The sequence below is a fragment of the Anastrepha ludens genome, chromosome 6 (genome assembly GCF_028408465.1).
Source record: "Anastrepha ludens isolate Willacy chromosome 6, idAnaLude1.1, whole genome shotgun sequence".
NCBI lineage: Eukaryota > Metazoa > Arthropoda > Insecta > Diptera > Tephritidae > Anastrepha > Anastrepha ludens.
The window spans coordinates 53,955,367-53,982,571 of NC_071502.1; the positions used below are offsets into that span (position 1 = coordinate 53,955,367).

At 37.7% G+C, this 27,205-nt stretch overlaps 1 protein-coding gene across 1 annotated transcript in view; it reads left to right on the top strand.

Annotated features, from left to right (window-relative positions):
- The first annotated feature begins 9,664 nt into the window (after window positions 1-9,664).
- Window positions 9,665-27,205, top strand: part of LOC128867749 (guanine nucleotide exchange factor DBS-like) — a 117,499-nt gene continuing 99,958 nt past the window's right edge. The window contains exon 1 of the mRNA XM_054109209.1: window positions 9,665-10,298. Coding sequence (XP_053965184.1) covers window positions 9,956-10,298 — 343 coding nt within the window. The 5' untranslated portion in view covers window positions 9,665-9,955. The remainder of the gene's footprint in view (window positions 10,299-27,205) is intronic.

Genomic DNA, 27,205 nt, shown 5'->3' on the forward strand with positions numbered 1-27,205 from the left:
ACACTAACCACCTTTTCACATGCCCTTTAAGACCCACTCATCTAGCACTCCTCTCCCTCTGCACCTAACCTGTCGAAACAGAATGTTTTCTGGGCCTACCTTTAGATGAGCTAGACGAAGAGGACTGGTGATTTACACTACACTGACAGCGAAAAGTTACTGGTACATGCCTCCTAACGAGCCAGATAAGCGGAGGCATCTCTTTAACTCCTGACGTGCCAGCAGGAATTGCTTGTGGAGCATCTAACTATGCTCCGTAACTGGGAGTATAGTAGCCACGCTGTGGATATGCAGTAAGGGAAACAACAGGAGGCATCCTGTCGATGGCCTGATAGCAGTGTTTTGGTATGTTTACAGCTTCTTCTACAGCGACAAAATGGGCGCTGCTTTAAATATCGATAACAACATTCTGTTTTTCTTCCCCAGGTGCTCCCAGCTAGCGATTTGAGCAACTTGTTGCGATTTTGGACCTTAGGGGCAATTGCTGTTGTATGCGTCGAGAAAGAGAGCAAACTATCGAAGGTGGCAGCCAATAGTTTGAGGTTGTTTACAATCGGAATTGGTGTGTCGTTTACTGTAACCTTCAGCTTTAGTTTGACCTCCTTCACCCGGTTGGAAAATAGATTCGCCGTGGATTTAGTGTGGAGAGGATAGAAAGTGGAAAGGTTAGCAGTGAAAAGAGAAAGGTTGGCAAGATAATCATTCATAAACTATCAATGACGTTATCCGATGCCTTTACCGACCAATCCTTACCCTTTCGAATCAGTAAAACTCCCTCTTCTGATTTAGGAAGCTGGGTAAGGCTTTCTCAAGTGGGCCTCAAAATTACCAAAGTGAATATTTTGCGATGAAATTCAGCCGGGACTGAGTTCTATCATCCAGAAGCATTCTCAGAAAATTTTGTTGTAAAATTCTAAATAGTTTTTTTTTTATTAACTATCGAAGTTTTTTGCAGCGCTTGAATAATTACACAGGTCGACACTGAAAATGATTCAAGCATCGGACCCGGCCTATCTTATAGATTTTTCATCGCTGAATACGAATCTGACCTTAAAAAGTTTCCATCACGTCAAGATTTTGAAAAAAATTAGTTCAAAAAGTCAAAAAAACGTGTTTTTGACCATTTTTGACCAAATGTAGTGGATGAACCTGAGGTGATGGAAGCTTCTACCTAGCCTTAAACTGAAGCCTGAACCTTCAGTTATAAGATCCAAATCGAAAATACCCTGAATCAATTGTAAATTTTGATGTAGCACAATTTTTTTAACTGCTCGCGCACGATTTTCATAGGTGCAGCCATGCAGGCTAGTTAGCCTTATCATAGTGGTGCGCTGACTTGTACCTTTTACCTATCATGTTTTTAGTTATTGGGTTTGCTTAGCACGATTCGGAAATTGTAATTTCAAAATTGAAAGTGTCGGATTCAAATTTTTTTTTTTATATGTGCTTTTTTTTATATTAGATATATATGTTATCAGAACTGCACTTTACATATCTTTTGTGATAAAAAGTTCATTTTTAATTGACACTTCAACATAAATTGGTCAATCAATATCTTCGAAGTTTCTTTATCATCAGTTTTTTTCAGGACTACATCTCAATTTCTTAATATTAGAATCTGACCTTTACCTACATCAGATATTTTTCAAATATATAAGTTTTTTGGTTTTTATACTTTAACTGATTCCTCAGGTTTTACTATGCCTAGAGTTTGTAAAACGGATCCAAATTTATTCTGTTACATTTGTGGACAGTTTATGACAAGAAAGCAGAGACGCACATTAACTCCTGCTACTAAAGAGTCATATGAATATTATTTTAGTTTAAAAATAATAAATTTTGATAAATGTTGGACTCCAAACTTTTGCTGTAATCATTGTACATCAAATTTGTTTTTATGGAGACGAGGACAGCGTCCTTCCATGTCTTTTGGTACTCCAATGATATGGAAAGAACCAATAGATCATTTTACTAATTGTTACTTTTGTAGTATAAATACTTCTGGTTATTCTGGGAAGAATAAATGTAAAATCGAATATCCAAATGTATCTTCAGTGACTTACCCGCAAAATCACAGTGAACTCTTACCTATACCAAAACTACCAAAACTTGCTCAAGAAGACGATTTAGTGACAGATAAATGTACTTATTTACAATCAGTGGATGGTTGTAAAGAACCAGAAGAAATGTCCGATTCTGAGTGTTTTGATACCATTTCTGATCAACCAATTCTTATAAATCAGTCAAAACTAAATTATTTAATATATTTAGAGATCTGAAATTATCAAAACTTCAGAGTGAGTTACTTGGTTCTCGGCTAAAAGAATGGAACATGCTTGAACCCGGAACTTTTATAACTCACGTTAGAAAGCGACAGAGAAATTTGGAATCGTATTTCTCTATGAGTGGTGAACTGGTCTACTGTAATGATGTTGACGGCCTTATGATGGAATTAGGAAGAGAACATAAAGCATGTGAATGGCGTTTATTCATAGACGCATCCAAAGACAGTTTAAAGGCAGTTCTTCTGTTTAATGGAAATTTATATCCATCTGTCCCTGTTGCTCACGCTGCTAAAATGAAAGAGACATATGAAAATATGAAAGTGCTTCTAGATTGTATTAACTATTCAAACTACTAATGGCAAATTTGTGCAGACTTAAAAGTTGTAGCAATTGTACTTGGCTTGCAAACTGGATATACGAAGTTCTGCTGTTTTCTTTGCGAATGCGACAGTAGAGCAAGAGATAAGCATTACAAAGTTAAAGCGTGGCGTAAGAGAAAGGAATTTATTCCAGGAGCCAAAAATGCCTCAAGTAAACCTCTTGTTGATTCAAATAACATCATTTTACCACCACTTCATATCAAACTTGGCCTGATGAAAAATTTTGTAAAAGCCATGGATAAAACTGGTAAAGGATTTCTACATTTAAAAGAAAAATTTAAATATCTGAGTGATGCTAAGTTGAACGAGGGCATTTTTGTTGGTCCAGAAATTCGCCAAGTGTTAAAAGATGAAGAATTTCAAAAAGCTCACTGCTAAGGAAAAAGCTGGCTGGATATCATTCAAGGAAGTATGCGCGAATTTTCTGGGTAGCAGACGATCTGACAAGTAAAAAACGTTAGTTGCAAATATGTTGAAAAACTATGAACGCTTGGGCTGCAACATGTCCTTGAAGATACATTTTCTTGACTCGCATTTGGATTTTTTCCCACAAAATTGTGGAGACGTTACCGATGAGCATGGTGAGAGATTTCATCAAGATATAAAAACTATGGAGAAAAGATATCAAGGAAAATGGAATCCTAGCATGCTTGCTGATTACTGCTGGGGCTTATTAAAAGATGATGATTGCAATTACTCTAGAAAGTCACAAAGATTAGCCTTCCCAAGTCTGCCGAATAAAAATCAAATTTTAGAAAATGAAAGTACTCAAAACTAAATTCTTTATCCTTTGTGTGTTTCTTCTTATTCCTTAAAACCTTGAGAAAACTTACAAAGATTAGAAGCATCCGTGAAACTTGTATTTGAAGAACAAATTGTGGATTCAAAAAATTCAAACAAAGAAGGAAGAAATTCCTTTCTAAGGAATAACAAAAAATTACCACAAATGCGAGAATATTAATAAACAAAAAAAAAAAAACAAAAAGGAAAAAAAAACAAACAAAAAAAATTTTTAAAAATAAAAAAGAACAAAAAAAAACAAAAGTGGAGTGTAAAATACTGACAGCCTCCTCGTGGCACATTCTGGGGTCGTGAATTTAATAAATTTATTATGCACTAAAATATTGGTTCACCAGCTAATGTCAGATTATAAAACTTTATTACTACTGTCAAAAATTAGACTAATATAACTATATAAATTCATCTTTCAATAGTTGTTCGTGAAGTAAAAAGTAATTTAGATCACCATATTGGTTTTGCCTTTTTAAATTATGATGTCATATTTGTAATATAACTAAAACATGATAGGTAAAAGGTACAAGTCAGCGCACCACTATGATAAGGCTAACTAGCCTGCATGGCTGCACCTATGAAAATCTTGCGCGAGCAGTTAAAAAAATTGTGCTACATCAAAATTTACAATTGATTCAGGGTATTTTCGATTTGGATCTTATAACTGAAGGTTCAGGCTTCAGTTTAAGGCTAGGTAGAAGCTTCCATCACCTCAGGTTCATCCACTACATTTGGTCAAAAATGGTCAAAAACACGTTTTTTTGACTTTTTGAACTAATTTTTTTCAAAATCTTGACGTGATGGAAACTTTTTAAGGTCAGATTCGTATTCAGCGATGAAAAATCTATAAGATAGGCCGGGTCGGATGCTTGAATCAGAAAAATAATCATTTTTTGTCGACCAGTGTTATCACATTTCTCGTAAAGTAAGTATCCGATTACAACGATTTTTCAACTGCAGACTGATAAAGGATGATATTTTCCAAAAACGTTATTTTTGTTCCGAAACTTGATGTTTTGTTTTTGAAAATAATTTTTTTTAATAAACAATTAAAAATTTAACTACTCTGGGATGAAAATTTTTTAAGGATATTAACGTAATAAACATCTGTGCATTTATGTATGAAAAAAAATGCGTGCAATTCGAAAAGGATTAATTATAATTAATTTTTTTGTGCCAGAATGCGCGCTTCGACTTACGCGGACGCGCACGAACACACAAACGGCGACTCGCAGGCGGCTTGCGAAAAACCGTTTCTCGGACACGTCTCAACGCGATATGCTTCCGTAAGATCAGTTTTGCCGACATTGTCATTAGTTGTGTCTAGTCTCCTTCCGACTGCTGTGGTGATGTGTTTCGGTGATAATAAAAACTGTGATATTATATAAATCGCGTACGTTAATGTGTACAAAACTAAGTATAGACTAATATAATGCCACATGCAAGTCGTTGTTGTAACCCTTTCGGAAAACAAAACCATAGTCGTTTTACACAAATCTAATCCGAATAAGTGACCAAAATGCGAAATTTAGTGCCGTGTTCAAAATTCTGTGCAATCAGAATACTGGAACACAACGCAGGCAACAATACATCCTTACGTTGTGCATTACAAAGAAAACTGCGTAGAACAGCATAAGAATTTTGTGATAATTTCTGAAGCATTGGAACATGACAGTTCCGCAGTCAATTTGTTCAATTCTAAATTGATTCAATATTTGATTAAACAGTTTGGTAAACGAAATGTGAAAAAAATCTGTTATTTTTCCGACGGGGCGGCCTCACAGTACAAAAACAAGTACAATTTTATAAATTTACTATTTCACAAAAAGGATTTTGGCATCGATGCCGAGTGGCACTTTTTTGCCTCTGCACATGGGAAAGGTGCCTGCGATGGTATTGGTGGTGCTATAAAGAGAGATGCGTACCATGCAAGCTTGCGAGATAAAATCCCGGTGAAAATTACGGGACCGAAACAGTTGTATGATTGGGCAAAAGTCAATTCTAAGAAAATTAGTTTTTATTACTGTAATAAACAAGAACATGAAAATCACTCTAGTAAGTTGAAGAAGCGCTATTCCAAAGCGCAAACTTTGAAAAATACGAGGCAGTTCCATTCTTTTATTCCAAAAGTTAAAAATTCCATGGAGTGCAAAATATTTTCAGCCCACGATCAATCTAAAATTATACCCATTATGTAAAAATAAACTACATGAAAAGTGTAAAAAGCGTGAATGATTTTCATATTTTTCGAAATAACAAATGAATATGCGATATCTGTATAACTTTCTATATATTTTCACTTTTTGTGTCCGTCCGTGAATTGTTGTTGTTTTTCAGCGAGAAATTTTAAGGGCATTTGCTGACTGAACTTACAATGTAGGTATAGATCTGATATGTAAACATAAACGTTAGTAATAAAGAAGTATATATGAAACCTTGCATGACAGCTTTTACATTCCTTTGAATACATTTGATTTAATTATCATTACGCATTTCCGCGACAGTCAAAGCGCAAATTCTGTTATACGTAAATTATTTATATGGCCAATCTTTAAAAACAAGTAAACACCAGTAATGGAAAAGTCGGCAAAACTGATCTTACGGAAGCATATCGCGTTGAGACGTGTCCGAAAAACGGTTTTTCGCAAGCCGCCTGCGAGTCGCCGTTTGTGTGTTCGTGCTCGTCCGCGTAAGTCGAAGCGCACATTCTGGCACAAAAAAATTAATTATAATTAATCCTTTTCGAATTGCACGCATTTTTTTTCATACATAACTGCACAGATGTTTATTACGTTAATATCCTTAAAAAATTTTCATCCCAGAGGCGCAGAAATTAGTTAAATTTTTAATTGTTTATTAAGAAAAATTATTTTCAAAAACAAAACATCAAGTTTCGGAACAAAAATAACGTTTTTGGAAAATATCATCCTTTATCAGTCTGCAGTTGAAAAATCGTTGTAATCGGATACTTACTTTACGAGAAATGTGATAATTATTCAAGCGCTGCTTGATAGTTCGATAGTTAATAAAACAAAAACTATTTAGAATTTTACAACAAAATTTTCTGAGAATGCTTCTGGATGATAGAACTCAGTCCCGGCTGAATTTCATCGCAAAATATTCACTTTGGTAATTTTGAGGCCCACTTGAGAAAGCCTTACCCAGCTTTGAAATGTATAAGTTGAAAACTAAATAAAAAGGCACCACATTGTAGCACTTCTTACTTTATCCTCCTCCGATTGAGTTTTGATTTCGAAATATTACTAACCAGTGTTGACCACACCGACAGCTAGCGGCCGCCCCGTGAGAGGGTCGACTGTTGAATATAATCAAGTAGCGTGGAATGGCTAACTGTATCGATAAGTCCAACGCCTCCAAAACAGCCCTCATTAGGGGTGCGGCTTTGGTTAAGCCCTCGATTTGTCAGCGTATTTATGGCGTTAAATGCTATGGTAGTACTGGCACCTTCCGGAAACCGTGTTGACGTGTAGCTGGGTAAGTTATCGAGTAATTAGACACCCCTTGGTTCCCCAGGTATCAAGAGTGGGACCACTCTTCCTATTTTCCTCTTATCAAGAATGATGAGAGTCGCCATGGACAGGTTGATTACCGCATGATAACACTAGGCCGCGATCGGCTTGGCTTCTGTAGTCAGGCTTGTTTGCCAAAACGGCTGTTTTTGCTGAAAAATTGGGACGAATGTTTTTTAGCCGTCCAGCGAGTATAAAGGGAGACGCAGCAGCGAATGATAGGCGGGATTGGCAAGAGTCGCAAACGTGTCATCGGCTAATTTTAAAGTTATTTATTAAAGTGAATATAAAAACCGTTATTCGCGTAAACAAAATCGGTAAGTTTTTCGAACGAAACAATAATGAGAAAATGGTCTGATTATGTTATTAAGATGAGCTCCGAGCAACCATACAGGTTCCTATTGTGGCAGCTAATGGAGACACCGGCGCATTATACCAATTAGAAACCATGAAGGCTGCAGGCTTTTAATGGCGGAAACAACATGTAGGCACCAACTGGGTGGTCCACTCGCTCTTAACCTTAAGGCCTGAGAAGGTGTTCAGATGGCACCATCCGTTGCAGTGATTACATCTAACTGAAATTGATTGCGGGGGAGCCGGCAAAGGCAGAACGCAAAAATAAAATTCGTGTATAGGGTTAGGCTTAATTCCACCCTGAAAAATAAGTGTCAGAAGCAGCCTCGCTGTATGGAGCTTCTCCATCTACTATTGATTTGCGCAATGTAGGCCGGCCTACAGAGGCGTTCAGATACAAATATTTGGCTCCTCATGCCAGACCCGATCCAGAAATGATGCCTAGAGATTGGACAGAATTGGATGATTTAGGATCAGTTCCCCTCCAAGCCAGCTCATTTGCGATGCAACTCAGTCAACTTTCATGGTGCACCACTTAGCCAGCTTATTACGAATTACTCTAGATAAAACGTTTACTTTGGAAAAGATATTATTGCATTGTAGAGACTTTATTGCAGCTTGACTGTCAGATAGATAGCTAGGGAGTAGACAGTGATCGATTGTGTTACAACGAATGAATCCCTCACCCATAATGCAGCCTCGTTTATAGTTATTAACTCAGCTTGAAAGACGCCAAAGTAGTCAGGTAACCGCAAGCTTAGGTTCAAAAGCAGTACTTCTAGTATTGAGCCATCAGTGAAGATAGTCACTGGCACTAGGTCAAGGTTCTAATCCACGTGGTTATCTCATTCACATCTTTCTTGCATTCGTGTGGAAAAAATATTTTCAAAACAAAGTTGTGAACCAGTGTAGTCTAGCTTGCTATGTGTTCCCGGAGGGGTTCCGTGAATTTTCTATTGCTCAAATCTGAAATATGTTCAGCTGGGCTGTTGAAACCTTCTGTAGGATCATTAGAGAAGCAAAACTAGTAACGGCCCCAAATATTGGGACCTCCTAAAAATTAAAATGTTAAATATTTTATAAAGGCTACAAATTACGGTAATTCCAAACTAGCGATATTGGGCATTTTTGGAATTCTTTGAACTTAAAAATCTATTACAATTTAAAATTAAAATCGCCGCACAGCTGATAATTTTCGCTTGATAATAACTAGCAATGCGCATGACCACATTTCATCCACCCACATCATTGGCACCAACAACAATAACATGCACAACACATCTTGAGAAAAATATGAAATATAAGAAAACTGAAGAAAAGCAAATAGCAAAACGCAAACCGCAAATCAACGAAGAAATGCGATTCGCTCGGCTCGCCATCGTCCGTTTTAGCTGCATTAAGCGTCGCCGTCTCCATCTCCGTCGACGTCGGGAGCGGCGGCACAGTCACGTGTAGCTTTGGCTTTGGCTGTGGTCGCCGGTTCCGCATATGACCAGCAACACAGTAGAGCGCGGCATAATTTTCCAGCACAGCAATAAAAAATATGTAGAAAGAAAAATAGGAAAAAAGAGGCGACAGTGGCGGTGGGTGCGCAAAGCTGGTGGCGGTGTTATAATGCGTGTGCAGCGCGCCGTTGCATGCTACGTCGCCACTCAACGTTACATTTCGCCGCTCAGAGACTTCAGTTCGTCGTTAGCTTTCCTCATAAACGGTTGGGCCTTGAGAAATTAGAAAATCGAAATGAAAATTTGCGCAGTGAAAATATTGAAACGAGTGCTCGCGCCTAAAAGTGGCTAAAGGATACACTACAAGGCCTAAGCTATATACAAGTGGTTGTGTGAGTAAGTGCGTTATTACGCGAAGGTGTGTGCGTGTATGTGTGTAAACGAGGGTTAAGTTCACACGTATAAACGGGGCGCAATTGAAAAAAATCTGTACAAAAATGCACGAAGAATGTTGAAAGAAGTGATTTAAATGAAATATGGAAAAGTGTAAAGCTTAAATAATTCATTTCGAATGTGTACTACGAGCGTGCAAATATGTGAGTGAAATTTATTAAACATCAATTATCTAAAGTGTGGGTGAAGTGAAGAGAAGCGAAGTAAAAATTGTTACACATACATAAGTGAAAATTATATACAGCAATTTAACGATATAGGAATCATTTAAAATGTGAGTTATCTAAATATAATTAAAAAGAAATATACAATAATATCCCTTCAGTGCTAATGCTCACCTCAAGGCCTAGACGAAAGTGGCCAAGTTGCAAGTACATCAACAACACCGCGCTACCTTTACAAGTGCTGATAAAACCAAATCTGACCGCCCTGCCGCCCCTTTACGGCAGCAAGCTCACGCCTCACGCCAACAAGGCGTCCATTATGCGTCGTTCGCATACGAAAAGTTCACGCAGTGGAAGTTAATTGACCTTCAACTGAGGAAGAAGCAGCATTGGTGACATAGTTACACCACGAATAGCTCTATTTGTTTTTCTAAAATTCTAAAAAAAGGAGAAAAAGAAAAGAAACAAAAGAAAGAAATATAAGCTAATAAAGGCAATTTCCACAAGCCAAGTTTTAATTCTCTATTCCGATTATGTACAACAACAGCAATTATGGAAAACTCACCATCGAACTCAATTGAAAAGCAAATTGATAATTTCCTGGAACATTTCAAGCGCAGCGCCTCTAAGGCCATGGAGGCCGACTGGTGTGGCAGTGGCTCGGCCTCTGCGGGCAGTGTTGGCAGTAATACGTCCAGCGGTCTGACCGCTGGCCTGGGTTTGAGTGCTGGCGGTGATAATCTATGCAGTGGCATTTTTAGTGGTAGCACTGCAAATGGCAGTGCTGTCAATCAATCGCCGATGCATCAACCACAACAGCAACAACCATTACAGCATCCACTCTTGCAACGCACAAAGAGTCGTTCCAGTTGCTTGGATATTTCCGATTTATCAGGTTAGTTTGTATGTAAGGATTTATAATGGCGAGTTTGTTGTGGAATTGGCAGTGGAGGTCGACGTACATTTGGTAGAAGCAAAAATGTTGTGCCTTAGGCCTTAAACAGTTTTCTAATGTATATACATTTGTAAATAAGCGTGCATTAATTTGGTATAAGCTATATGAAACACATCTACAGAAATAGCTTCAGGTGTATAAATTTACAAGCACAGGGTGGGCCAAATAAGACCTAATAATGTTAAGCACAAATAACTTTTTTATTTTTTGACATATTTATTTTTCTCTTTTTGTAGGTTATAATTGAATTGTTGGAAATTTATTATGGAGCCGTACAGTACAACACAACGAGTTAAAATTATCGAGTTTTTCTATTCTTACACAATTAGCCACACAAATTGATTTTTTAAATAATGTTTTGATGTCGGATGAAGTGCATTTCCATTTAAATGGTTAGATCAACAAACAAAACTGTAGATTGTGGGGCTCTGAAAATCCAAGGGCAACATACCAACATCAGTTGCACCCATTAAAATGTACTGTTTGCTGCGATGTTATGGTCATTAGATTTATCCATATGAATAGAATATGGTCCATATTTCTTCGCAAATGAGGATGAAACGCCGGAATCGATTTCAGAAGCTTCTTACAGAACATTGATTGAAAACTTTTTGCGGCCAATGGCGGAGCAGTATCATAATTTGTTGTTTCAATAAGATGGAGCAACTGCGTCTACTGCTAGTCAAACTGTGGACCTGCTGCGTGAAATTTTTGGCGAACGACTGATTTCCAAAAATTCAGATTTCCCTTGGCCACCAATAGGTACGAATGATGAAATATTTACAAGATTTGGCCAATAACTATGGGGGAAAAGAAAATTGTGAGGAGAAATTCGGCTGCCACGTCACGGGGGAATCAGCAGCCGAATTCTGCACGTTAATTTCACATGCCGTATTGCAGCTCTCTTCTGGTGAACTTCTGTAAGGAGGAACTCAAACGTCTCGAAGTCCAGGAAACATTTCCCTTATCTGGGTTCCTGAGCCCAGGAATATAGAGGGGAAATGAAATTGCCGATGAGCTTGCCAGGAAGGAGTCGACAGAACCGGTTTCAACTACCCCCTTCTCAGACATCATTGTCCCCTTGACCGTTGTTAAAGGGAAACTACACAATTTATTTCTAAAAAAGCGCAAGACAGATGGAGGTCTGTTTCATCGTGTGCTATTTCGAAAACACTATCGGCTCAATACGATAGAAATAGAACGCTTAAGGTGATGGGAACCCCCCGCCATTCAATTTCCAAACTCATTGCGGTGTTCACTGGTCACTGGGTGGTCGGTACTCATGCGGAGAAGCTGGAAATTCCGTACAACCCCTATTGCAGAAGCTGTGGGGATCCTGCAGAGAAAGAGACTGTGGGGAGAAAAGGGATATAGGCTGGAGAATTTCTTCAAGTAATCCTCAAAGGGCACGCTAAGGAATCTCAAGCGCCTAGCCGCCAGAGCCAGACATTTGCAGAGAAAGTGCTCCACAGTCTCTTTCTCTACAAATGTCCGGCTCTGGCGGCTAGGCGCTTGAGATTCCTTAGCGGGCCCTTTGAGGATTACTTGAAGAAATTCTCCAGCCTATATCCCTTTTCTCTCCTCCACTATATCAACAGCACTGGATGGCTGTAGACGGTATTATCTCCTCCCTATATCCTATCACAGGTAGTGGTCCACATTATGGTATCAAAACGGCACGTAAGTGCTACTTGTAGTGTGCCTGGGGTACTCTTGCCATCTTACCTACCTACCTACCACACACTCGTCCAATCAACCTTAGTTTTTTCGTAAACAAACCGCTTCGTGGCCCCAGTTACGCCACTGAGAGCCGGATAACGGTATGTTATTGGCCACACCTTCACAATTCTTTAAAACTCCGCAGCGATTGTTCAGTTTTCTTGTCGATGAGTACCGCCGAAGTATAGTGAAAAGAATTCGGAAGGTGTGGCCAACTTCAAACTGTTAATCGACACTCAGGGCAATTGACAGAATCAGCTGATTGTCTGACGTAACCGGAGTCATAGCAGCGGTTTGTTCACGAAAAAAACCGAGATTGAGCTAGTGATATACAAAAAAAATCAACACAGCCATTACTTTGTTGCCGCCGGAACAACGAAGAGTTGGACGAGTGTATTTAAAATATGTGTGAAATGAAAGAGCAGAATTCTGCTGCACATCCTCGATGACATGAAAGCCGAAGTTACTTTCACTATTTTGCTTCGGTTGGCCACACTTTGTAATCTATCATCTTTGTGCCGAGGATCAAATGATATGCGACGAGTTTTAAAAGTTTAAAAGTAGCAAAAGGTACTTCGAATTATCATATATGGGGGACCAAAGAAAACGGGCCGTCCGGAAAAAGCTACCTTGGCTAGATGTGAATAAGTGGATACAATTCTAAGAAAAATGTCAACTGAATTTCCTGGTTTTGGTAGAAATGAAAATATACTGTAGATTAATATAAGAACACGGAGAAGTATTAATAAATCAGATTCAATCCTATCCCTTCAATGAAATGTGAAGAGAAACCTCAGTATCCACAACAGTAGGTTCTACATTACCGTAGAGTCTCGGATTTGTATCCAGCCAAGGACTGCCACTACGCATTCCACGTACATTTTTTGTATGTTTATGCTGTCACAATCATAACAACAATAGGAACCTCGGTACCAGGCATATGTATGGGTATAAAAAAAGTGTAACGAAATTCAACTTGATTTGCTATCCACGAAAAACTCCTTTGGAAAAACGACTTTGGTTTTTTGAATATAAAATATAAATTAAATTAGTTGTAGTGTGCGTAAACATAAACATATATAAGTGAGTTGTGCGAAGTGTAGGTAGACTCTCGGCTTGTGTAGACTTCACCGGATAATTAAGAAATAATAAAATAATTGAAATAATAAAAGTCCGATTTAAAATGGTAGTTTGATTGCTAAGAAATAGAATAGAGATAAGTTTATTAAAAACAAAGGTCAATGCTAGTTACACATTTTGGTATCGAAATTTGAAACTGAAATTTGAATAGGTCGAACCAAGGAGCACCAAGAGATTCAGGCTAAAAAGCCCATAGTATTTAGAGCTCTGAAAAGAGAGTAGATAATCAAAGAGGAAAGGAGAAAAGAATCAGTGAAAGAGATAGGAAAGAATAGAGATGGAGACAAAGGCATTTAGTTCTGTGAGAATTTTGGTATCGCTCAGCGAATTTGTAACTTCGCACTTCGAGGTATTTTTCCACATTTGCATAAGAACAAAGTGCTGCTGCGGCACGGAATCGCCGCCTTGATGAAAGCAAGTGGCAATCAGATGGCGCTAAGTCGTGTGAATGGTCATTTAGTGCAGTGCCTCCTAGTTATGCTCTACTACTGTTGCCTTAGTACGCATTGCTTATTGTGATTGTGTATTTTCATCAAAGCAAATAACTTCGAGTTTTTTTTATATCACAGGCTGAACATGAATATGCTGTTTTTTTTTGGAATTTCGAAAAGTAAATGAGTTGGTGCGTGGCTGCCATTCGGGATTGCATAAGTTCGAATCTCCGTACATGAAACGGCAAATTTATAGAAAAAGTTGTTTCTAATAGCGGTCGCCCCTCGGCAGGCAATGGCAAACCTTCGAGTGTGTTTCTGCCATAAAAAGCTTCTCATAAAAATATCTGACGTTCGGAGTCGTCTTAAAGCTGTAGGGGTCTCGATTTGTGGAACAACATAAAAAAACGCACGCCACAAATAGGAGGAGAAGGTCAGCCAAACACATAAAAGAAGTGTACGCGCCTATTATTTATTTTTAATTTTTAATTCTTCCCGCATATCGTAGCTTGAAGGCACAAACCCCTAGCACTCTTTCTGTTATTCACAAAGATCAAAATTACAAAACTACGTGGTTAATACAGTACAGATACAAGGTGCCGCGAAATTAAATATTAAATTTAGTTTTTGAATAACTTTTTTACTCTACTTTTCACCTTTACGCGCTCCACTCTTTGTATGTTTGCATACTGCAGCTGCCTAGTTCGCAAGTGTCAAACATGGTATGGTTAACGTACGACGCCACTTGCAAAAATTGTAAATCTTCCGATAGGGTGATTAATTTTGCGCCACATTGTAGCTGGTCATCTATGTGAGAAATCTGGTTTTATGGGTATACATCTGGTAATTGTTTTGAAAGTTGAATTTTTTCTTTTTTAATTCAAAGGAACTTTTCTTTTCTTCACACGTTAAGCGGTCTGAAAGTAGAAATTCTAGAGCTACACTGCATGCGCGGTTGGAGAGGACTAGATTCTAAGACGTATCTTTGTCACTCGTGTTGTCGGTGTGATACACGCTGCATTTCGATAGCTCTAAATATATCTAAACAGCTCGCTTAATTAATATATAGTGAAGTCACAATTTCAAAGAATTTCCTTCAATAAAACTAGCTGTGCATTGAACGCTTTAAGACTAGTTGCACCGTAACACCATCAGCGTTCAATTCCTGAAATATCTGCCGCAATTCGCAAATTTTCCGCTATTTAGTTGAACAATTAACTCTTAACCATTTGAATTCCCTACTGGGCCTGTGCCCAACCACAGCTGAGGGCGCAAAATAAGCTCAAAGGATACCGGAAACAGCTTGAAGACAATTGTCTTCGTTAAGCGCTTAAGCTACACTGTCAGCAAATATGCTGATACATACTTTTTCTGTTGCTTTCTTTACATTTTTCACATTTATAAATTTTTGTATGCCATACGAGACCACCAACATGACGTCAACGCGTACCGATTGACAACGAAACGTCTTAAATGACTGCTGATGGGAGGGCCCTACATTCTGCCACTACAAACTGTGGGTGGCTTTAGGTATTGATTTTTTGTTGTTAGTTCTTTAAGAAAAGTTGTCAAGGGCTGTGGCAAACTTGAAGTTATGCAAACGAAGAACTTTCTGCAGCGTTAAAGGGTAACGAATAAATTTCCCGAAGGAGTGCCATTCGGGCATGCAGTGGCATTAAAGCAGATTATTGTGGGTGCAGAAGAGAGTAGCAGCGACGAGCCATTCACTGCGAGTTATTGGCCTTTAGTGACTATAATTAAGTACATTTAGCAGTGGTTTGTTTTCAAGAAAAGAACCAAGGAAAGGTGTTTGACTTTTGCTAAGGGCGAAATCTTTTTCACTATACGTGTATATGTACATATATATATAAATAGTGCATCTGTTATATTGCCATATACAACTACGAGTATATGAAAACTTTTTTAAGCTAATATCAAGAAGAGAAGAAAATGCCATAAAATACGTTGGACCACTTTTTCTGTTTTATTGGTTGACATGGTTTATGTGCTTGATGTGCATGTGCATGAACTTACATATGAATGTATGTAGATGGATGGTGGTGATGTCGTATGGGCCGACAGGGCGTATGAGTGCGTATGCTTGCTGGAAATGCAATTAAAAAATCAGACGTTCGCTTTCGCGCTTCACTTGCTCATTCATTGTACGCTTTAGTGCTTTTGCTAACTGCGTATACACGTTACGGCCTCTATTCCAGTTTTATTTTTCTGTTTTCTTTGCTTGCGTGAATATTTCGGTACTAAATGCAAATCTTCTAACAAACATGCATCAACAAACATAAATACACTTGTGATTACATAATTAAGTCACTTGATGTTTTTCCGATATTTGTAATATTTTTCATGCTACATTTTTTGCGTAATTTTTTTATAAAATATAAGTTCATTTTATAACAGTAATCTTATAAAGCAAAGTTCCAAATATCGTACAACACATTTACAAATTTGAGAAAAAAAGTATCAAAAGTTTGAACTAATGCATCGAAATTTTTAGAAAAGCTATAGGTATATAGTTTTATAGTGCATTAAATTTAAGTATAATTTTTAAATGAAGTCCCTCGAGTGGATGTTTGACCATTTTTTTCGTGGACGTTGAAAATTTTTTTGGCATGTTCGAAAGTCTTTGGATGTTATGGAAAAAACTCTGCGGTTTTTGTTATGGAACGAATTATATATTTTTATAAAAATTTTCCAGAAAAATGTGTGATGATTACTAAAAATTGTAAAAAGATAAAGAGGCTTAATTATGTAAGCACAAGTGTAGAGGGAAAGGGACGAATTTGTAGCCACTTTTTGAGTAGACAATGAAAGAAAATGTAAAAGACTGATTGCAAAAAAAAAAAAAAACAATTTTTTAAATAAACGTCAGTTATTATAAATACTTTTGTTATATGAAGAACCCGATAGAGCCATTAGCAAAAATATAAACGTAAAACTTGCATTTGTTTTACTAAAATGATGAGCTTACAAACTGAGAAATTTTCTGAAAATTCAGTTTCTAAAATCCAAAATTCATAGAATTTTTCTAAATTTTGTCAAAAGCTTAAGGTTTGATTTATATGGCTTTAGTTAAAGCATGAAATGTGTATAGTTTTCTTAATAACAAGAAACTTTAACTCGAAAAACATTAAAAATATTAAAAAACAAAAATCGTCACGCATTGAATTATGCTCGCCAGTGTATTCGCGTATTTTCTAGGAAGCTACGTTTTTTCGTTTATCTAATTGTGTGTACGTGTGTGTGTAGCAAAGCGCAGTTTTTGTTGTTTCATAAATCGTCTCATATGCTTGAGTGTATGTTTGTTTGTGTTTATGTGTGTGTGGATGTACTTATGTTGACAGCGCCGCAGTTGCACTTCAATGGGCGCTCTTGCAGGGCAGCTATGTCTGTTTATATGTATGTAGTTATGTACCCACGAATGCACTCGTTTTAGTACATTGCATTTGTTTTGCCTTTCACGTGCAATTTTCATCACTTCTTCTCTCTTCTTTCACTACCTCCTTTTGTGCTTCATTTGTCGTCTTAGCCTTTCTCTCGCCCGCTCGACCCCTGCTGCCCTGGATTTACGCGCAAGCATAACAGCGTTTCTCCCCTTGCCACTTGTTATTGTGGGCGTCTGCGTTAGCATTTTACAATAGCTTTCCAAATGTTTCCGTTTCGGTTTGTTGCCTGCCAGGCTTTTTCGCCACATACATTCATACCTACATACATACTTTGTAATAATTTCTGTATTTTTCTCTTTATAATTTTTCTATCTCCTTCTTTCATCTCTTCGGCTGCCTTTGAAGTGTATTGCTTTCAAAGCATTTGTGTCCGCAATAATCAACTAAACGACCTTGAGCCATCTCAGCAACTGTGCTGAAAAAGCAAAGCTACAGCTGGGTGACATGTTTACAAATGAGTAGAGATATGGAGATTTATGAATTTGAGTTTGTAATTCACATTCAAGCACAGAAGAAATATAAAATTGCCTACTTAAAATGATTAAAATAGCAATTTAGTAATAGTTGAAAAGTTTTTAGGCCGAATGGTGTGCTTTTGACCATTGTTCGTCAAATGTATACCCCCCAAAGCAAAAAGGTGGTTATGAGATAATTTTGGTGGCGCGCATACGGAAATTGGGCAGTAATGTGCTATCTCAGCAAACAAAAATCTGTTTTTATTAGCCTCTCATCAAACCTGCCCAGTCTAAGGTGCAACAGTTTGTATAATAAGAATATTCGATAAAGTCGCAATTGGAGTGTTCAAGAGAAGCATTCGGCGGAGGAATTGTGGGTCGTTGCAACTCGACGACGGCGACAGCACTAGTTTATGAAAGATAAATATATACAAAATTCCCTTTTTTTTGTGGTATGGGTCCGATATGAAAAAAATATGTAGATCTCGTAACACAGGGTTGCAAAACCAAACAAAAATTTCAGTAATCTCGTAGAGGTCGTTGATCTGGTCGAGTTTTGTTTTTTCTTGTTCACTCCACTCGGGAGCATAGGACCTCGACAAGATTCAGTCGTGCGTTGGTTTCGTTAATCTATTTTACTTTCTGGCAGGGTAGGTGATTAGCCTGCCGCTACCCGGGTCGAGTAGTGCACGAAAACATGTTCGAAAATTTTCCAACACCCTCACATCCTCAACGTATTCATATAAAACCAAGTTGGCATGACCTCATCTGCAAAACCAACTTTAGCTCCTTAAATTTTTTAGCAATCTTAATTTTTAATGGTATGTCTTTGGAAAGAAAGGGTGAACATTTTACCCTGTTTAAGTTCATAATAACTTTTGAAAAATTGGTTGAATAATGGAATAAATACAAATAAATATAAGAAGATAAATTTATGTAAATAAATATATTTATATGTAAATAATATATAGAAAAATATATATTCTACAGGGTGAACGATATGAAGTGTTACCAACTTCACACTGCTTGTATCTGTAAAACAGCTCGTGACATCAACGTCAAAATTTTTCTAATGATAGTTCAATATATTGTTTATAAGCCATCAAAAGCATTTGCGTCTCAGTTTTGTTGAATCTTTTGTTTTCTGTGATGGAATTCAAACGTAATAGGGTGATTGCGTTATATTAGGCTGGAAAATCACAACCAGCCATTGTTCGTGAGCTCAGCCACCTCAAAGTGAATAAAATGTTTGTGTATCGCACTATAAAATGTTACAATGATACTGGTAGCATTGCAAAACACTATGGAGGTGAACCAAAAAAAACCGCAACAACGCCAGAAATGGTTCAGAAAGTGAAGGCTCGACTTGAACGAAATCCACGTCGAAGTGGAAGAAAAATGGCCAAAGAACTGAAAATATCGCAAGACAACATTCAACGCAACAAAACAAAAGTGGTCGCGCTTGCACGAACGTGGCGGATTTCCTAAAATTGTGTTTTCTGATGAAAAAAAATGATGTACGCTCTCCAATCGCTTTTATCGAGCCTGGTGTCAAAGTGAATGCGACTTATTATCGGGAAAATGTTTTAGAAGCTGATTTTGAGCCGTGGACACGAAAACATTTCGGTCGTAGACCATGGACGTTCCAACAGGACTCGGCACCGTCTCATAAATCTCGTGTAAACCAAGAATGGTTAAAAAATTATGTTCCACACTTCATTTCGTCTACACAATGGCTTTCGAATTCGCCAGACGCAAATCCGATGGGCTATTCCTTCTGGTCCATTTTGGAGAGCAAAGTGAGGACTAAAATATATGCCAGTATGGATGCGCTGAAGAAAGCGATTATACGAGAATTTTTTGACCATTTGAAGGCTATAGTCAAGGCAAAAGATGGTCATATCGAGCTGAAGTGAATATATGTTAAAATTGTAATAGTTTTTGAACAAATTTGTCTTTGAAATCAATAAAAACTAATTTCACACAAAAAAGTTATGGGGTTTTGAATAGGTAACACTTCATATCGTTCACCCTGTATATAGAAACCGAAAAAACGTAAGATATGCATAAATGAAAAGAAATCTGAAAGTAAATATCGGAGTTATTCGCATTATTCGCCACTTGTTTGGTCAATGCCAGGTATCAAAACCGAAAGGTGAACTAACAACACATCTGAAAATTCCAAGAAGAGTAATGAAAATGCATGCATATGTAGATGTATGCACGTATGTAGACGGAGGCAAATACTATTCCTTTTCTGCCGAAATTCACTCAGAGCTCTTAAACGATGCGTCAACTTGCGTGCCTCAATTATTTAATTGAGCTTAGGAAGCCATAAAGACTCGGACAAAATGTGATAAGTGTGATAGTTACCTGAAAAAACCGCAATTCCAATTCAATGATTCTCAGAGATAATTTATTAGTAGGGTTTTTAATGAAATCATGCATTTTTATCGAGATAACTCCTTCTACGGGCAAACTGGTCGGGCATTTAATGCTACTAAGTCGTCATTTGCCCTATTCGCCTAAATCGCTTGTACCACTCACAAGCGGGATAAACAATCATCACCGCAAGCAGTTTTAAGAATTTGGTGCGTTTTGGTAAAGTACATATTTGCTAAGTCTAATACAAAAGTGAATCGCTTTGAAACTAATTTTCCCACTGCAGTACGAAACAAACTAGCAAAGTTGACGCAATAACTTAAGTTATTTACATCCAAATGTACAAAGCATTGCAACGCTGGACTTTAAATCGAAATAAAACATTTTCAAAAGATTTTTTAATGTAGTTTATATTTTGTATGGAGGATGTAGAAAGCCAACAACAATAAACGAAGCAAAACAAATACACAAACAAAATGTTGAATAAATACATTTGTTCTTTAAAAAGCTCTCAAACAAGACGAACGCATATTTGCCCACCCTCCACTATTAAATCGTACTCCTACGATTACTTCCCATATACATCCTTTTACAAAATTATAAACATCCCATTACTTTTTTTTCTAACAAATATAGTTCACATTACAACAAAAACCATATAACGCAAATTTTAAACTTTGTGCAAATATTTTCGAAATTTATTGAGAATGTCTTCAAAACTTTCAACTTTTAAACCAGAATTTGTAGAATTTTTCTGGTTATGCAATCATACAGCCCAAGGAATTTTAGTATAACAAAGTCAAAGTTTCAAGTGACTACAAAATACTTTTGATTTTTGATAATTTTTTTTTTGGTTTTGGTTGACGGTGCTTGGCTTTTCAAGCTTTCAAAATTCAGCACAGAAATAGTCAGCTGGTTTTGGTATTCATACCACCATATAGCAAAAACGAAATGCACGTAGATTTTGTTTATACTGCTATTGCTACCTCATATGAATTCGCCTTAACTTTTCGGGGCCCCGGTGATTGCTATACTTAACTCCTCTGGTAGCTAAGCCGCTGCGCCTTGCCCTTAAATATGAAACACATTAAAAAATTTGTATTGAATGCAAAAATTAACCAAAAAATCATAAATCAAAAAAATTTTAATTCTTGGAATTATTCTTGAAAATTTAGCTTTCTACCATTCTTAGACTTAACAATTATGCTAACAATATTTTCAAATTCTAGAAACATTTTCTTGCTTATCTCCAAGCTAAAAATTTTGAATATTTTGTTCACCCGGAACTCTTTCTTCACGATTTTATGTTTTAGTGTCAGGCTACAAAGCGTAAAGAAAATCTTGCGCTACAGCTTTCTTAAGTCACTTACATGTAAGCTTTTACTTTATTTCCACTGAAACTTGCCCCTCTGTCTTCACTGACGATTCCAAGATGAAACGGCCAATTTATCTATCTCCCTTAAACTGCCGAATACTGCTAGTATTTTTCAAGCAGAAGTCTTTGCGAACCAGCAGGCATGCAAAATGCTTAGTGAACGCGGGAAAGAGGAAGATATTAACATTTTCTCCGATATCCAAGCCGCGATCAACGCCATGGACAGAACGAAACTAGTAAACACCTGTAAGGAGGAGATCAAATCTCTTGAGTTTGCGGATAACATTTCTCTAATCTGGGATCCTGGGCATAGGAACCTAGAGGGAAATGAAATTGCTGATGAGCTTGCCAGGAAGTGGACTGAATTGGCCTCAGAGACCTCCTACCGGATATCAGCATCCCGCTGACAGTTGTTAAAAGCGAACTGCACAAATTATTTCTCAGGAAAGCGCAGAAAAGACGAAGCTCTATTTTTTCATGTGTTATTTCGAAAACCCAACTTACAGAGGACTCTGAAAGTCCGTTGAACTCCTCGCCTTTCAATTTCCCAACTTTTAGCTGTGTCTACCGGTCACTGAACAAACAGCACTCACGCGGAAATGCTAAGGTTACCATTTAACCTAATGTGCAGAAGCTGTGCAGACCTTTCAGAGAAGGAGACTGTTGAGCACTTTCTCTGTAAATGTTCGGGTTTGGCAGCTAGACGATTAAGATCACTGGTTGCTCCTTTCTTCGACAACCTAGGGCAGTTAGCCAACTTAAATCTTATCAGTCTTCTCCATTACATCAACAACTCTGGCTGGCTATAGATATTTGCCTGTTGGAAGTCTCATAATAGTATCAAAACGGCGCTTTAGTGCGGCTTGAGGAGTGATAGACTGACACTTCAGCCATTTCATCTACCTACCTACATGTAAGCTCGTGAGAAAAATTGGGGTAAACTTACTGAATCTTCAATTGTTAGTATTGGTAGTGTTTTAGAGCTCTAAAAGTTGATCGCAATTTATTTCCCAATATCTCAATGTTATCTGCAGTCATTTATTAAACCTGAAGTAAAAACTGAAATAGAAAAAATCGATCAGAAGAGCATTCTGGTTAAATATCATAGAAAGATGCTCAGCAAGCAATTCCTGCTTGGTTTCTACCACAGGAACACCCCCTGCAGGCACTTGTTGGAGGCTGAGCCACCTCTAAGGAGAGTCAAACGAAATATCTTCAAATGTATAGTCGAGATCCAGGTTCAAACATAACTACACCTACTGGACCAGACAGTTTACAGATAGGCATTCAACGATGTTCAACAGCAGTCTTTTATCACCTTTCTAATCTTTTGACCTCCGAATGCCGTCATCGGAGTTCAACCACCACCAATTGCATACGAATAGTTTCAGCTACTTCGTGAGACGCACGTCATTTTGATCCAGTTACGTTCAGAATATTATAGCAGAGTGGACTCCTATCTACCCATAATCGGCCCAACCGTGCTCAACACATTGTTGACACCTGAAGATACCACGCACGATACTAACAACCTATTCGCATGCCCTCTTAAACCCACTCACGTAACACCCTTTTCCCCTTGGACTCAACCTGTCGAAACATGTTTCCTGAGCCTACCGTTAAAGGAAATATGAAGATGATGATGGCCGATGGTACAACAACAACAATATAGCCCCAGTTATTTCAGCCTTTGCCATATCAATCAACAAGTTATGAATTTTCTGGCACCTGCAAATCCGCAAAATACGTATGCGCATATATTATTCGCACTGCCTTCATACAAAAACGAAATTCGGGTGCAAATATTTGAAGCAATAATTACAAATGTACACTCATACATGGATTATTCCAATTGTAGGTCAAATGCACTTTACGAGTCTTTATATTTATGTAGTTTCGTGCAATGCTGAAATTTAATTTCAATGAAATCTAAGTACACGCAATTTGCCAAATACTACTTTGATTTTGACTTCACTTTCCAGAATACTTCTCCACATCCAAACGAAAACATTGCAATAATTGTGTAGATTTCGCATCTTAACATATTTAGTACCACAACTACACTCATACATGCGCGGTACTTTTACACCTGCCGACGAACAACCAAAGAAAAGAAAAGAATCAAGTCAGGGCATCGAACAGCGAGGAGAAGCAAAAACATGCAATTGCTGCTGCTGCTGCTGCTGCTAAAAATATGCTTGCCAATGTTGTAAGTTGCTCAGTTGTTTCGCAGATACTCCACCTCATGCTGAGATACTTAAGCACTATTGCGGAAATGCACATCGAACACGCAATCTTTGGGTAAACAAAGCCAACTGAGACGCCAAAAATACTGGCAGGCGGAAAATTTTGGCAGCTAATGCCTACTTTACGAGCTAAATGTGATGAAAAATGGCTGTTCTGCAAGTGGAAAGCGAAAAAGATGGGAAAATTACAAATATAGTTTTACAGCAGCAACGCAACAATAAAGGATGGGAAGTAATGCAGCAAATTTATGCTCACTTCATTTCGTAAATGTTTTTTTGGCCTATAAATGTCAGACGAAATGAACTGGTTTTTGATGCTACATTATTTTGATTATAACTTTTGATGCTGGAATTAATTTAAGAAGTGAAAAAAAATGTATTTTAATTAACTAGAGCATGAAATAAATGCTTAGAGGGAACAATACAAATATGAATAGGAGGAAAATAGGCAATGGCATTTTGAAGAAATTATGCTAAGTAGAAAATAGCCACAAAAAACGGAGAGCTAGAGTTTTTAATAATGCAAGATAAAATGTATGAATGGTGCACTGAATGGAATATTTGTTTGGTTTCCTGGAATATCAATGAGGAAATCGATATCTGTGCCTTCTTCAAGCAATTTGGACTTACAAGAGTTAGAAATTCGTCATCATCATTGTTAGCTAAACCACCCGCTCCGGGTCCTGGATTGCTGTAAAATTTGTCTCCAGTTCTATTTGTCTATTTGTTTATGAGAGACATAAATAAGACAAAAATTGTGTATTCGGCGATTTTCTGCTATCAAAAAAAAAAACATAGATCAAAGAAATTGCATCAAATTTTGTGTAAAAAATGGAATTAAGTGCTCAAAAACACTTAAAATGTTGACAGTGGCATACGGAGAGAGCACTCTGAGTCAAAAAAAATGTTCGCAAGTGGTACCAGCTTTTCACAGAAGATCGAGAAGATGCGAATGACGACGCTCGCTCTGGACGCCCCAGCACATCAACAACCGATGAAAATGTTGAGAAAGTGAAGAAAATTCTTATGGAGAATCGTCGAATCACAATTAGAGAAGTTGTTGAGGATAATATCGGCACATCGGTTGGCTCATGCCATGCAATCATTCCGGAAATTTTGGGCATAAAGCGTGTGGCAGCAAAGTTCGTTCTACTACTGTGGGCAAAAAGTAAGGTGAATTTATTTGTCAAACTTCGCGGGATTAAAATTTCGCTCTAGTTATTTTTTTCATGAGTTGGCAGCACTGTTAATAACATCTGGGCCAACTTTCATGTGAATGTCATTATCAGTAATATATTTACACTTGTGTTTACCAAACGACCAAGAGTGCGTTTTTCGATTTTTACAATGTCTGATTTGATTGAGCAGAGAAGTGCCATCAAATTTTGTTTGCGGAATGAAATTTCGGCTGCGGAAACGTTTAACATATTGCAGAAGGCATTTGGTGATTCGACCATGTCTCAGAAAAATGTTTATAAGTGGTACAAAGACTTCAAAGAGGGTCGAGAACTTATTAATGACTTGGAGCGCTCCGGACGACCATCGACGTCAACAGATGACCAACACGTCAATAAAGTGAAGGAGTTAGTGCTCAAAAATCGTCGGTTGACTGTTAAAGACCTTACTGATATGATCGGAATATCAGAAGGATCTGTGAAAACCATTTTGAAAGACCATTTGGGCCTTCGAAAAGTCAAATCTCGTTTGGTACCGAAAACTCTCAATTTCTTGGAAAAAAGTCGTCGCGTTGATGTGTGTGAAACAATCCTTTTAGACTATCAGGACAAGCTCAAATGCATCATTACGGGTGATGAGACTTGAATGTATGCTTACGACCCTGAAACAACCGAGCAATCAAGCGAATATCGTGCTAAAGGAGAGGCCAGACCGAAAAGAGCACGTCAAAGTCGTGTGGTGCACTATGAATTCCTTCCACCTGGCCAAACTGTTAATAAGGAATATTATTTGAGCATTATGCGTCGTTTACGTGAAGCAGCTCGTCTAAAAAGACCAGAATTATGGGCCGACAACTCTTGGTTTTTGCATCACGATAATGAACCGTCTCACACTGCACTCGTTCTTCGTGACCATTTCGCCAAAATGTCCACGCATATTGTTCCGCAACCACCGTATTCGCCTGATTTGGCTCCGTGTGACTTCTGGCTATTCCCAAAACTCAAGAGATCAGTCCGGGAAACGCGTTTCGAGTGGATTGAGGAGATAAAAGCTGAATCGAAGAAGATGCTGATAGCTATACCGAAAATGGACTATTTGGCATGTTTCGGGGATTGGAAAAATCGTCGAAAACACAGTAGTAAAATTGTTAAATTTTGACCAAAAACAACGTCGCATGAGCATCGCTCAAGAATTGTTGTATGACGTCAACGATGATCCAGACTGGTGACGAATCATCGGTATATGGTTATGACATCGAAACCAAAGCCCAATCGTCTCAATGGATGAGTCCAGAAGAGCCTAGAGTCGATAGCAGAAAATCGCCGAACACGCAAAACACCTGCCTTAGTTATGTCTCTCACAAAAAAGTAATGTGAAATATCTTCGAGACGAGTTTAGCAACATAAAAAAGCTAATAATTGAATATCGAATGTACGTAGTCCGCGAAATTTGAAAATTCACTTTATTTTTGGAACAATTCTCGTATGTAGCTTTTACAGTATTGGCACCATAAGCCGCATTCATAATTTCAGCGGCCTGGCTTGCATTTTCGCCTTTATCAAAGAAAAACTGTAAAACAGTAACGAATTTTCTCTTTGTTGACTTCCATTGCTAACACCCTGTAACTCACAATTAAATGGAGCAAACAAAAAACAGCTAACGAATTTTTTTATGTGAAAGGTCACCATTACAACGATCTGGTTTGATTAATACTTTACAAGATACAGCCATTTACCGAAAAAATAATGGATTTCTTTTTCGCCAAACTAATTTAATTTTCGATTTTCAGTATTCGATGCGAATCCTGTGAAAAGCTACCCAACCGGTTAATATATTACCATAAACTAAGGATGGCTCAAAGTTCTGCCCCTAGATGGCCCACCCTGTATAAACGCTTTTCTATATATACATACAATTTTTATCTCATACTTAGATAATTTATGACTGATGATGGCATGCAAAAATAACCTGCCAAATATGAGAAAAACATATTTGTATAATTTTCATTAGCAGGTGCAGCCCGCAAATGGCACTCAACTCCATCAATACGCCTGGTAAATTAATTAGTTAAAAGGTTTGTAGGTGGCCACTTCAAAGAGTGAGATATTGAAGAATTTATCATTGCGATATAAAAAAATATAGTAGAACTGATATCACCATGCGAGTGGGCAAAACTTTTACCTTTTTTATTTACATTTGCACGTACATATGTACATATGTAAGTACTTTTCTATCTAAATATTGGCTTTTTTTATGAAGAATAGAGAACAAAAGGTCACTACTGGCGATAAAAAGCGCTGAAGTTGGAGTAAAAGATTCTTTGCTTTTGCGTTTCTTTTTATTGGCAGCCATGGAAAATGTGTGCAACCGCAGCTATTGCGGCTCCCCTTTTATCACAATAGAATATTTGTTTTTGCTTTGCCCCAGTTAGCAGCAGCAGTTGCATTTTATTTGTTAGCCGC